General features: G+C 41.2%; 1 protein-coding gene across 1 annotated transcript; it reads left to right on the forward strand.

Annotated features, from left to right (window-relative positions):
• Positions 1-1,051: 1,051 nt before the first annotated feature.
• On the forward strand, positions 1,052-12,312 carry NUP54 (nucleoporin 54kDa). The gene is given in 13 exon segments (XM_010073555.1): positions 1,052-1,103; positions 1,106-1,324; positions 3,610-3,693; positions 3,826-3,960; positions 4,651-4,880; positions 7,378-7,565; positions 8,156-8,352; positions 9,497-9,551; positions 10,081-10,174; positions 10,682-10,789; positions 11,174-11,293; positions 11,646-11,756; positions 12,091-12,312. Coding segments are annotated over 13 exon segments (1,722 nt in total). The 3' UTR covers positions 12,220-12,312.
• The last annotated feature ends 340 nt before the right edge of the window (positions 12,313-12,652 follow it).

The following is a 12,652-nucleotide window of genomic DNA, read 5'->3' on the forward strand; positions in this document are numbered from 1 at the left end:
GTGTGTGGTGTGGTGTGGTGCTGCCCTGTGGGGTTCGTGCTTCCAGGTCACTCGGATCATGGCTTTTGATTGCGGTAGTGAGATGCTCTTGGAAGTTAGTTTTTGAGCAATGTAAAAGGCGCCGATTAATTTGTAAAAGAAGAAAGACTTTCTGTCTGACTTGTTTTGCTGCTGTCAGTTGACGGTCAGTTGGTGAAACGTAAGCCAGAGCTTTCCTTGTTCTCGGTTAGTAAAATAATTGTTGGCGCTTAGACGCTCTGAACCAGTCCTTTGGACAGGGCTCATCTTCCCTGCAGTTAGCCTGTGCTGCTATGTGGGCTTTCACTCTGACGCTGGCTGCTTTACCCACAGGCTTTCTGTCTCAGCTCAGGTAAAATATAATCTGTATGGCTTGTATGTAGCTGCCAGGTTTATTGTGCTCGCACACCAATATTAGAAGGAATTCTGGGATCACACCCCAGGTCTGTCAGTCTGTCTAGCGTGAACCTGTCCTGAGCTACTCCCAGGGAGGGAATCGGGAAGCTGCTGTGTTTTCCTTAGCACTGAAAAACCTGGATGCATCAGGTAAAAGACACCAGCAAGCACAGATTTTGTGAATATAACTTGAATAAGTTCACGCACAGTGCCTCAGCTGCTGGAGTTGTATTTTGTGGCTTCTCTGCTAGAGCTGCTCAGATGCGGGTACGGTATTAGCGTGAATATGGTTTATTCTTGCCTTCCTGATAGTGTATCATAGGAGACTATCTACTACAGACTGCTATCTATTATGCTACTATCAGTCACACTGGTACATAAGCAGCAGTATCAAGCAGTCTCAGGCAGTTAAAAATTGCTCTTAATGAGAATGTTGAATCACATTGATATTTTCATGTATAGCTTTGAAATAAAATGGGAAAAGTGTTAGCTGCTTTATGTGCAGTACAGCTGGAAAATAACATGCTTACAGCAGTGATATAGGGAGAGTGGGTTAAACAGAAAGCTTTTAACTGTCCTCCTTGTGTTCAGTAAATAATGTTTAATGCCAGTTAATATCTTACTCTTGCTTTCAACTATGCCTGTCTTGTCTGTGGTGCTGGAAAAATATTTTAGCTTTTCTTTCCTGAATGTACCTTTTACTTAGAACTAATGTTACCTTGCTCTTTTTCTGCTTCCCGCTTGTCAGGATTTGGTGGGCTTGAAACTACAAACTCCACTGCCAGTGGGTTTAATTTTGGGGGTTTCGGATTAACTGCTAATCCTGCAGTGAATTTTAATATTGGGAATTTCGGTGTTTCCACTACCTCAACTCCACCATTCAATTTTGGTAACAGTCTGGCAAGTGCAGGTAGATAACGCATTGATACTTGTTCTGTAATGAATGTTAATAGCAGGGGTCCAAGAATTACATTCCTAATTGAGAATCCATGTTTAGGACTAATCTTCTTACTTGGTATCCAGGGAAGACTGGAGGTGAAGGCTCTGGAAGTGGAATGGGTTAGAGAGCCATAGGCTTTCTAGGGATTTTTGCCTATTAAATTATCAAGAAATAGCTGTTGAGGAAAAATAACCACGTACCAAATACTCAGTCTCTGAGATGGAAATGAATTGTGGTAACCTGCCAGTCTGACCCGGTCTAAAATTGAAGCCCGATTACCTAACAAGACGGCAAGCTCAATTCTCCGTTCAGATCCAGGCAATTGTGAACAATGGCAGAACTGGTCCCTAACGCCACCTTTCCTGACATGAGATTCTTGGACTACTGCAGTCATCTTTTTCATCTTCGCCTGTGTCTCCTCATTGGCCTTCCGTTGGTTGTCACGACCGCACTACACCTCAGCAGTTTCTGTGGAGAAACAAATTGTATACGATCAGCACAAAATGAACAGCCCTCGCAGCGATCTGTTTGCTAAACGCCGTGCTGCGCCCTGGAATGGCACGCACACATCCCAGGCTGTCGTTACGAGATTCTCTGTGTTTCTGGGAGGGTCTTCTGCGTGATGTGTGCGCTGCGTGTTGCTTAAGAAAACCCTTCCTGGCCCCTGTAGATCCATCAGTTCCGAGCAATCAGCTGATATAATTTCAAGTTAAATCTTCTCCATTTTGTATAAAAATGTTTAACTGTATGGCCTTCTAATGCTCTTACTCGTGTAGAATTAGCCCCTGGGGTCTTGTTGCCGCTGCTCGTATAGGAATTATATTCATTCCACACTGTCATTGCTCCCTGTGTTAGCATACTCTTATCTGTCTTGTGCACTCAAGGGATCTGATTTCATTTTTATTTGGTATGAACGTTATTGCACTGTATTTCTATAGCTGAATTTTAACTACTCCAAAAGAGAGCTTGCGTACTTAATTTTGTTCAGCAGTTTGCACTCTTAGATCCTTTTTCAAGGAAGGATGATAAAATTGCTGTGAATACAAAAATACCTAAAAATTGTGTCATCTGATGGTATTCAGTCCCAGTAGGGTTTCTCACTCTGGTAGGACTGAAACTCCAATGTTACAGGGAACAATTCTTATATCCACTTCCCTTAAGATGTTTGCCAAATTGTAATAAAATGCAATTGCATGTCAGCTTTGGTTTAATATTTTGATTTTGTGTGCATACAAGAGGACAGTAGGTGTAGTAGGTCTATGGAATTTTTTTTTTTTTTTTTTTTTTTTTTTTTGCTGTTGACATGTGAGTTAGCAGTGGCAGCTTCTTTTTGACAAATCCTCTGTAGTAGACACTGTTTCTTCATTTGAACACATGTGAAAACGGCTTGAAACAGAGAGACTTGGTTCTCTGGTTCTCCAGGGCTAGTCAGGCGTCCCCGGGCTGCAACTTGGGCCAGATGGCAAATGGGAAGGTGGGTTTCTTGGGGCTCTCTCTGGCACAGTGGAGCTCAGGCTCTCACTCAGGTCTCCTCCCAGCCCCCAACTAGCCACTGATTTTCCTGAAAAACTGTGCAAGACTGATGGCTTTTGCATCCATCTTCCTCTGATAGTGATTGAACCTCAACACGAGATTTAATGGGGAGGCTGTCAGGTGCCAGGGTTAAAAAAAGACCTTGTAGAATTTTACCTGTGTGTGGAAAGAAATGGTTGCTGTAACAGCATTCCTGTGTAGGCATAGCAATTGTGTGCACCCTAGCCTCAGGCTTTACTTGATTTATTGTTTGATGTATTATTTACTTGGTTTATTATTTGATTTATTTCTGTTTTTGCTCTTAAGAGGTTAGGAATGTTTACAAAGCTCAGGAAACGTCAGATCATTTATTAAACACTCAGTGGCAACGTTGACTAGCAATATACTTGAGAATGAATCTAAGAAATACTATTACTAGTTGTGTTTGTCAGTAAGGAAAGCACATCCTGCTGGTAAGGAGGGAGAATGTTAGTTAACTGCTGCTTTTTTATTTGTTTTCTTGACACGCCATAGGTACATTGGCTTTCTGGTTCATGTTTTCTCCCCTGTTTCCTCAGACAATGAGCTCAATACCCATGATCAATGTGACCTACATGCTGGTAACATAACACATCCATCTGTCAACATCTCATGACACCTGTTGAAGTGTGCAGTTTGTTGTTGTGTTATGCACTGCTGCTGCTCCTGTGCCGTCTGCCTTACTTGCAAATTTTGTTTGTTAGGTGCGTTTGGAGGATTTGGGACAACTACCACCACTGCAGGACCAACATTTAGTTTTTCTGCTCCCACCAATACAGGCACCAGTGGTAAGAGAGCACAAGTCTGAAAGTATTTGCTTTAGAATGAACTGTAGGGCATCAGCCCTTCAAAATTAGTGTTTTGCATTTCACAGGTGCTATTACCTCTTTTTCTCAATAATTCTTTGATTATTTCCCCAGGACTCTTTGGTGCTACCCAGAACAAAGGCTTTGGATTTGGTACTAGTTTTGGCACAGGAACTGGAACTGGTTTGGGTACGGGGTTGGGAACTGGGCTAGGCTTTGGAGGCTTCGGTACCCAGCAGCAACAGACCAGTAAGTATGGCCTTCTCTTGATTTACCCCTTTGTTAGCAGTAAAAGCATAAGACTGCAACAGATGTACAAGTAGTGGGACAGAAGTATATTATAAAATCACTTAATCTCTTTGATTGATGGAGACTTCTCAGAAATTCGATTTTTGAAGCCTACATTTGCAGTCCTTGCTTTTTTTCTTAAACAAGAGCTCAGGCAAGTTTCTGAGCTCACCCCTGAGTTTCTGACAACAACATTCACCCCTGGTTCATAGTTACAGAATTGATGGTGGCAGTTATGGCATTACTAGAAAGGGGAGGACAACAGTGTTGAGTTTAGTTAGTGTAACTTGGATAACAACCAGAGGCAGGCTCTGAGTCCGCTGAGTTTATAATAACAAATCTACCCTTCAGATTTAGATGTTGTCAGTGCCAGATGGTGCCATGGGTGAATACAGACGTCTCATTCAAAGAAGAGAGAATAAATCTTTTCTTCTGACTTGGCATTCAGGAACTTCTGTTGCTGTTGATGATTGGGTGTAACAAGATACTTCTAAAAACATATCTGACATTGATTAACTTATTTTGTGGATTTATTTTGCTTCTCGAAATGTGAAAATAAGTTATACCATTGATATGCAGATGATACGCGTTAGCAAGTGAGTTTGTCTTTGTTGGTAAAGGAGTTAATTTGTTTTTCTTGATCCAACATAGCATTAGGAAGTGGCTTGTTCAGCCAGCCTGCTCAGACACCTGCCCAGTCGAACCAGCTCATCAATACAGCCAGTGCCCTCTCAGCTCCAACACTCTTAGGAGATGAGAGAGATGCTATTTTGGCCAAATGGAACCAACTTCAGGCCTTCTGGGGAACAGGCAAAGGGTATTTCAACAATAACATCGCTCCAGTGGAGTTCACGCAGGAAAACCCCTTCTGCAGGTTTAAGGTATGGAATTGTTCACCTGCCCACACACAGTTCTGAAGCAGTTACTCTGCTTGCTAGTTCTGTGCCTCAGTGTCTCCTGAGTGTTAAATCCGAATTAGTGACTGTTAAAAGTAATCTGAAACAGTATTTTTTCAAGTAACGTACACAATTCTGATGCATGCTAATTAAAAGGCTTGAAGACTTATAGATGCTAGAAGTCTGCGTATTGATAATGAGTGCCTGTGTAGATATGAAAGTAATTGTTTTCCATTATAGCATTCAGATTAGTGTGTGTACAGCTGGAGCAGGTCTCTGGAACTGAATTGTGATGTGTATTTGTTTAGGTTACAATATTACAGAAACTATTTAAAATAACCTTCATGTATGAAAAAATCTGTTAACATCTGGAATAAGAACGTCTGCGCCTTTATTGCTTTGCCTATGTTAGAAAAACCCTTTATGAGCCTGGCCCTTGAGTACCATTTTAAATACACCAGCCTTCAGATTTCTTCTGCCTTTATCCTAGCCAGTGCTAAAGCTGACTCTATTCCTTACTGATATTGTCAGCAGTTCCAGATCTTGCTTCTCATATATCGACAAAGAATATGTAGCTCTTCATCCTCTGCAAATCTTGTGCTTACTGACTTTCTTGCTGATCTTCAGGCTTGTCAGTGGATTTGGGTCAGGCGTGGCGATACCCTCCTTTTCCAAGCTGATTCTTTGAAGTGCAAACTTTAACCTGAATATAGGTTAAGACTTAATTAAGATGAGTTTTGATCATGCACGTCATGACACTTCTGTGAAATCTTTGCAGCAACTGAGTGCCTGCATAACACATGTTTGTCTTCTATTGCGTTAACCTTTTAGGTGTTACTTTGAATATTTTGATAATGCACCTGAAATCTTACTTTCTTGTAAGTTGTTGCCTGAAATGGCTTTAGAGTTTTCTGGGCTTTCAAAAATTGCAAAATATAAGTTATGTGATGCAAAATCAGTTATTTTTGAGTTTCATTTGCCAAAAGGAGTTTTCTGTTCAAGTTAGACAATGCACAATGCTATGTTTACTTTTGTCCCTGGGCATTACTAATGCTTTTATGAATTCCTGTACCTTAAGTGAAATCCTGGAAAGTCCCATGTACACCAGCAGTGTCAGACGCCTAAGAAAAGTAGTGGAGAAGTTGGTAGCATAGGTTTGGTGTATTGTCTCTGTAAGCACCACGTGTCTGACGGGAATGAAGTGTACCCAAAGAGTTTCACAGGTGTTCATTGAATCCACTTGTACATAATTCCAGATCTAGAACAAATGAGAAGCATGCAACACTTCACCAAGAGAAGTGTGCTCTTAAGGTGTGTGATGCAGGCCATCATGTGAAGGACCACAACAAAGTAAAAACTCTGTGATAGTTTGAAAACACATAATTTCATAAAGAAATAGTGAAAGGTTTTTGGTTTTGTTTTTTTAAGAAATACCAGAGGAGTCATGTCTGAGTAGTCTTACAACTACTTTGCACATAATGAGCTTTAGTCTTCTGTGTACTGGCACGTCTTTCCCCAGAGTGTGATCCTCTTTCACATCTGTGAAGGTGAAAGGGTTGCACTTAAAAACAGCTGGTTGTCCGGGGTTGGTTTGTTTGGGGTTTTTTTGATGTATGTGTTTTTCTTTTGAGGCCTCAGAAGGAATAGATAGCTTAAATCAGGGACAGGTGTAATACTAGGAACTTAGTCTTTTTCTTTAAGAAGATGAGGTTTCCCTCAGAAATCCTTATCTTATCCTTACAGAACCAAATTCTTCCTTTGCTGTCACTATTGTGCTCCATGAGGGGAGGGCCCAACTGAAGCAGGCTGGTTCTGCGAGGCTCACCATTGCAGGGAATTACCCTCTGCTGACAGAGACCAGGCTCTTGGGCACATCCCCAACTCATTTCTCTTTCCAGCTGACCTTGCACAAGGAGAAGGGTGCAAGTCACCAATGTGCAGTGTCAGGGCCTTAAAAAGCACCTGCTGTCCAACATGACACCAGTGATGTGTTGGTGCAACAGTTCGTAGGCAAGATGAGATGAAAACTGCTGCTCTGCTTTTGCTTATACTGAGTTAACAGTTTAGGTCTTTCTCAGAAGTCATGTGGAGTTTACAGTGGAGCTGACTAGGGGTTTTTTTTCTGTATTAAAGTCTAGTTCCTTTTGTAGCTTAGAAAAAGTGTAAATTTTTAAAATGCTCCTGATTGATACCAGCTGTGACGTAGCATAAATAGGCTGCTGGATTGGCATCTCCCAATCTATAGCTTTTTTTTTTAAGATGGGAAATTCTGAACTCTTTGAAAAGCTACTTTGCTGGTGACCTTGGGAGAGTACATTTTGAAGGGGGGTTAATTTTATGTTTCTGCATCTCCGAACATGTTGTAACTTAAATTTTGAGCCAGTTGCTCTAAAAATTGAGGGGTATAGCCCTTCCCCTTCATGCCGCATAGGTATGCTCTTGCTAAGTAGTATATCCCCAGTTTTTGTTTGTTCCTTTGCAGGCTGTGGGTTACAGTTTAATGCCCAACAACAAAGATGAAGATGGCCTTGTGGTCTTGGTCTTTAATAGAAAAGAAACAGATATTCGAAGCCAGCAGCAGCAGCTCGTAGAATCACTACACAAAATTCTGGGAGGAAACCAGACCCTCACTGTCAACGTAGAAGGTGTTAAAACGATGCCAGATGACCAGTATGTGAGCTTTATGCAGTTTTGCCTTTTTTGTCCGGTCTTGCATGTTATAAAGGGTTGGTGCTTAGTCTACTCTGTCTCCCTTTCTCCTTGATTTTAGTTCTATTTGTCCTGAGTTTGATTTAGTCTCTCTCATTTCTTCTTGCTGTTTTTTCTTAAGGTGTTTAAGTCTGGTATTTTTCCTGTGTATCTTACTTGCTTTTGCTGGAGTGCTCAGCTGAGGACCACAGTTCAGGAAATAGACTTCTCCAGACCCTCCTACTCAGCAGCAAAAGTTGGAGATGAGGATGCTAACCATGAGGGTGGGAGAAATACTTAGTATTTTAGGAGCTGTGAGGCATTCTTTGCTTGGTCCTGTGAAAAGTGGAAGGGCTTTGGGGTGTATAGCAATAGGGTCTTTACAGCTTTTTCTCTTTCTGCCTTGTTGTGTTAAACCCTAGATTACATGTGCCTTATACCTCAGTTAGCTAAAGGAAGTTAACAGTCAGCTGGGAGAAGTGGTAACTTCAATTTAGGGTTGTTCTTCATTCTCTTAGTTTCTATGTGCTGCTGACCTTTTTCTGACAGTACATGTTTTTTGTCTTCCTCAGGACAGAAGTCATCATTTACGTTGTTGAGCGCTCGCCCAATGGCACTTCGAGACGAGTTCCTGCAACAACCCTCTACGCCCACTTTGAACAAGCCAACATAAAATCATCCCTGCAGCAGCTGGGGGTCAGCCTCTCCATGGCCAGAACGGAGCTTTCCCCGGCACAAGTCAAACAGCTCCTGCAGAACCCTCCTGCCGGTATGTAGTCTGGGGCCGCGCACAGGCACGGTTGGGCCTTTACTAGGGCTTTTTGTGGTCTCTGGGAAAAACACAGCTGTTGACCCCCTGGAAAACGCCTTTTAAAGCTAGAAGAGTTTCCAAGGCACTCTGACATGCTGACGATGTGGTTTTCATTACAGCCAGCTTTCCCACTGAAGTGAAGTGTCTACCATGACAGTTACAATTTATCAGTAATATGCCATGCCACGCAGCACAGTACTAAATGATTTAGCTATCATAAATCACTTCAACTTGTCCAATTTAGAAAAAATGTCAGAATAATCATGTCCTATATTCGCTTCCTAGTTTTCTGGGGGGTTGCTTAGCCTGTATACGTATGTTACGTGGCCACAGATAGTACATATACAGCTTTGTTTTAGAGCAGTTAGGTGCTGTTTGTGCCATTTCGTAGGATAATTGTAGATTATTCTCTACATCTGTGCAGCATTGCATGAAGCACTTGCAGTGAACTCCCTGCAGTGGGTCAGGGAAAGCAGCCGGTGGTTTCCAGCAGGCAATGTGTAGCATGTTCAATAAGACCAGTGTTTAAAAACACAACAAAAGTTATATCTGGATTGCAAAAGGAACTTGGGCTACTCTTGTGGAAAAATCAGAGACAAGCAGCAGTGTTTTCCAGCTGCTGCAGCAGTGGGGAGAAGTAGTTGCTCTTTGTAATAAGCAGGTTGGCTTTTTTTAATATCAGAGGTGTATCATAAAGCCTGTGTAACAAAGTTTGGGTGCAGCTTGTTAGTCCATGACTGAGAAGGAAGCTGGAGTTTGTAGGCTGCCTGATCAAGCAGAAGGATGTACAAGAAGGTGTTAGTGCAGAGGTCTGGAGGAGCAGTCACACCCCAAGAGATGAGTTTTGGTATTAAGAGTCTGATTTGATCACCTGTTGGTTGTTCGTTCCCCATGCTTTTGGACTGAAAGTGCTGCTACAGCCCAGGACCAAGACTTCTGGAACTACTCTAATTAACCTTAGTTTGTGCAACAGTCCCTTCAGGTTAGCATAGTTCATAAGGTTTGTGTATTTCCTAGAATTTTTCCTGCTTAACAGCTATAATACGTGATATCTATTCAGACCTATCTATCCTAAAAAGTTGTGTTTTTTTTTTTTTTTAAGGTGTTGATCCTATTATATGGGAACAAGCCAAAGTTGATAATCCTGATCCTGACAAGTAAGTTTAATAGTCTGTCTGAGTATTACAAAGAGACTTGGAAAGGGGAGAAATACATTGTGTAATACCCTTCAGGTAACTTGTAAGAAACTTATTAGAGAATAACTTTGTCAAGTGCTGATCTCATTTGAAGCAGTGAGGATTACTGGAAATGCGTGTCTAATCCCTTTACCCAGTTAGGTGCTTAAGGGTTGTGAGGATAGAGAGCCTTACTTGCGTTACTTCAAGTTGTGATGTCCTCCATTAGATGGACTTATTTTTTTGCAATAATTATGTTTTTTTCCCTTTATTCCTGCAGCTGAAAGTGATGTACCCTTGTACCCTCCAGTGATTACAGATAACTTAGGCTGATTTCTTTATGAAAAAGGAACAGGTTGTTAGGAATAGTGAGGACTCTAGAACTTAGCAAAACCAGATGTGTTAATATGTTATTGTAAATTAAGATAATATAAGATCATCTGTAAATTTTATTAATCCATACCACCTGTCTAATATAAAAACGTCATAGGAAAGATTTGTGTTCTTTTAGGCTTATTCCTGTGCCAATGGTGGGTTTCAAGGAACTGTTGAGAAGATTGAAGGTCCAAGATCAGATGACCAAACAGCATCAAACTCGATTAGATGTAAGGTTTCTCACCTTTATCATGGCTGCTTGCTGTTGACGGAGCATATACTATTAAATGAGCTTCTCCTCGTGCCTTCTGTGTGTTGAGAACTGAAACTGTAACCGTGTGCATGGGGCTGTGACTCTGTCATTATTTATTAATATATTCCTTAATTACATCCTTTGGCCAAAAACTGTGCAGTGCATTTTGTCTTTCAATTTTTTCATCTTCAAGCTTGCTGTGTTGTTATAGGCTAATTCAAACCAGCTGAATTAAGTTGCATTGCCACAGACTCTAATTTGGGCACCTGGTTTTCTGATGCCTCCTGAAAATCCCAGTTGCATATGAAAATAAATAGAAACCAAAACAGTAAAGGTCTAGCAAAAAGCTTTCTGAAAGCCTCTTTGGAGAGGATGCTAGGTTTCTGGAGTGAATACTGTTTTGAAACTTTTGGTTTCAAATCAGGACTAACGTGTTCTGATACCAGAAACTCTTAACTTTGAAATGACTCAATTTTCTCTGCAGATAATATCAGAAGATATCAGTGAACTGCAGAAAAACCAAACTACAACTATGGCAAAAATTGCACAGTACAAAAGAAAACTGATGGCGCTTTCTCACAGAACGTTACAGGTAACGGGGACAGTCTAAATAACTCGTCCTGACACACAGTCTAGTGCCAGAAGGCAAACAGAGGGGGTAGGATGACCTGTGCAGTCTTGTGCATGCCCAGTGTTGAAAATTAAATTCTGACTTCATCTAAATGGTACTGCTTTAAGTAACAGGCAGGGCTGTCAGGGAAAACTTTGGGTGTGGAGCATGTCTTACTGCTTTGGGAACCTTCTCTCTTCACTTAGAAGCTGTGGGACTGCGCCAGGGTCTTGAAACAGCAGACTAAATGACAGAACAAACCTGCTGAGAGACGTGCGGGAGGAAGAGCCAAAAGACATATGGATGGGCTAGTGGGGAAAGAGAGGCAAAGTCTTCCCTAATGAACCTCAAAGGCTTCTTTTGTAGGTGTTAATAAAGCAGGAGATCCAAAGGAAAAGCGGCTATGCCATTCAAGCAGATGAAGAGCAGCTCCGTGTACAGTTAGATACAATTCAGTGTGAACTTAACGCACCTACGCAGTTCAAGGTGAGTAGTTAATGGAACTTTGCCAACATTCCTGTTTTTTCCTCACAAAAGAATGTAAGTTTTCCAAAGCATGCATATGTATTTTTTTTGTGGAAAGCCTTCGGAAGAGAAGTCCGGCAGTGTTCCTAGGTTGTGGTGTCATGCTCTGCTGCATGACTGATAGGTATTTTAGTATTTTTGAGTTCTTAAAAGTATCCAGGTTTCTTTGGGAAGACATGCAAAGGGCAAGCAAAAATTAAAAATGGAACTGAGTGGTAATGCTTCCTGCCCTGGTGACTCGAAGGCAGTCCATGCTGGAGCTCTGACTGATGCAGATGAGTTGTGTTTGATTCAAGCCTGTCTCTCTTCCCAGGGCAGACTGAATGAGCTCATGTCCCAAATCAGGATGCAAAACCACTTCGGAGCAGTACGGGCTGGAGAGCGCTATTACGTAGATGGAGACCTCTTAAGGGAAATCAAGCAAGTAAGTATTACCGGGTAGAATCCTGGGATACTGTTTGAATGTCATAGTTTAAGCCAGCTACACACTAACTTGGGATATATCTAGAATGTCATATTTTTGTAATTATTTGATGATGAAGTCCTTTTTATTGTTCTCAGTGATAGTCTATCACAATTGTACAAAGCCACTCTCTGCAGTTAAGCTATTAGTGCAGAAAATGCTGGCTTTTTTTCTTCTAAATAAACTATGCCAGGCTTTTCCATGTCCCAAGGCCACCAGGCATGACACTTTTCAGAAATCCTACTTAAAATCTGTCAAGTTGAGCTAGACTCATGCTGGTTTTTACTATCTGCAGCATCTGAAGCAGCAGCAAGAAGGCCTAAGTCACCTGATTAGCATTATAAAAGATGACTTGGAGGACATCAAACTTATAGAACATGGGCTGAACGAGAGCATCCCCATCAGAGGAGGAGTCTTCAGTTGACGTGGTGGATGCTGCTGAGCTTACACAGAACATGTTACTCAAGTTCACCTTCCAAGGCCAAAACTGGTGAGGTAAAATAAAACACATACCTTTAGAATTAGCAAAGCCTCTTCTAAGCTTTTGAACTTGACCTTTGGAAGGTTTATATTTTTTTGAAGCTGTATATGCTTTAATAAAAGGAGGAAAACTGAATCTGTTCAGATACTCTTTACTATAAAACTATATGTACTATTGTACATTTTTTCTTTTTTCTTTTTTTTTTTTTTTTACAACAGTATTGTCTTAGAAACACAGTGCTGAGGGAATTGTTCCACTTGTGACTTGGTTTGTGGAAAGCTTAGCCCGCTTCTGTGTTTTTGTCAAAACAATCAAGTAACATGATGTAAACAGCTAAGTTAAATCATTACAGATGTGTATGTTGCTGTAACTATGT

The sequence above is a fragment of the Pterocles gutturalis genome, unplaced genomic scaffold (genome assembly GCF_000699245.1).
Source record: "Pterocles gutturalis isolate BGI_N339 unplaced genomic scaffold, ASM69924v1 scaffold23702, whole genome shotgun sequence".
Taxonomy (NCBI): Eukaryota; Metazoa; Chordata; class Aves; order Pterocliformes; family Pteroclidae; genus Pterocles; species Pterocles gutturalis.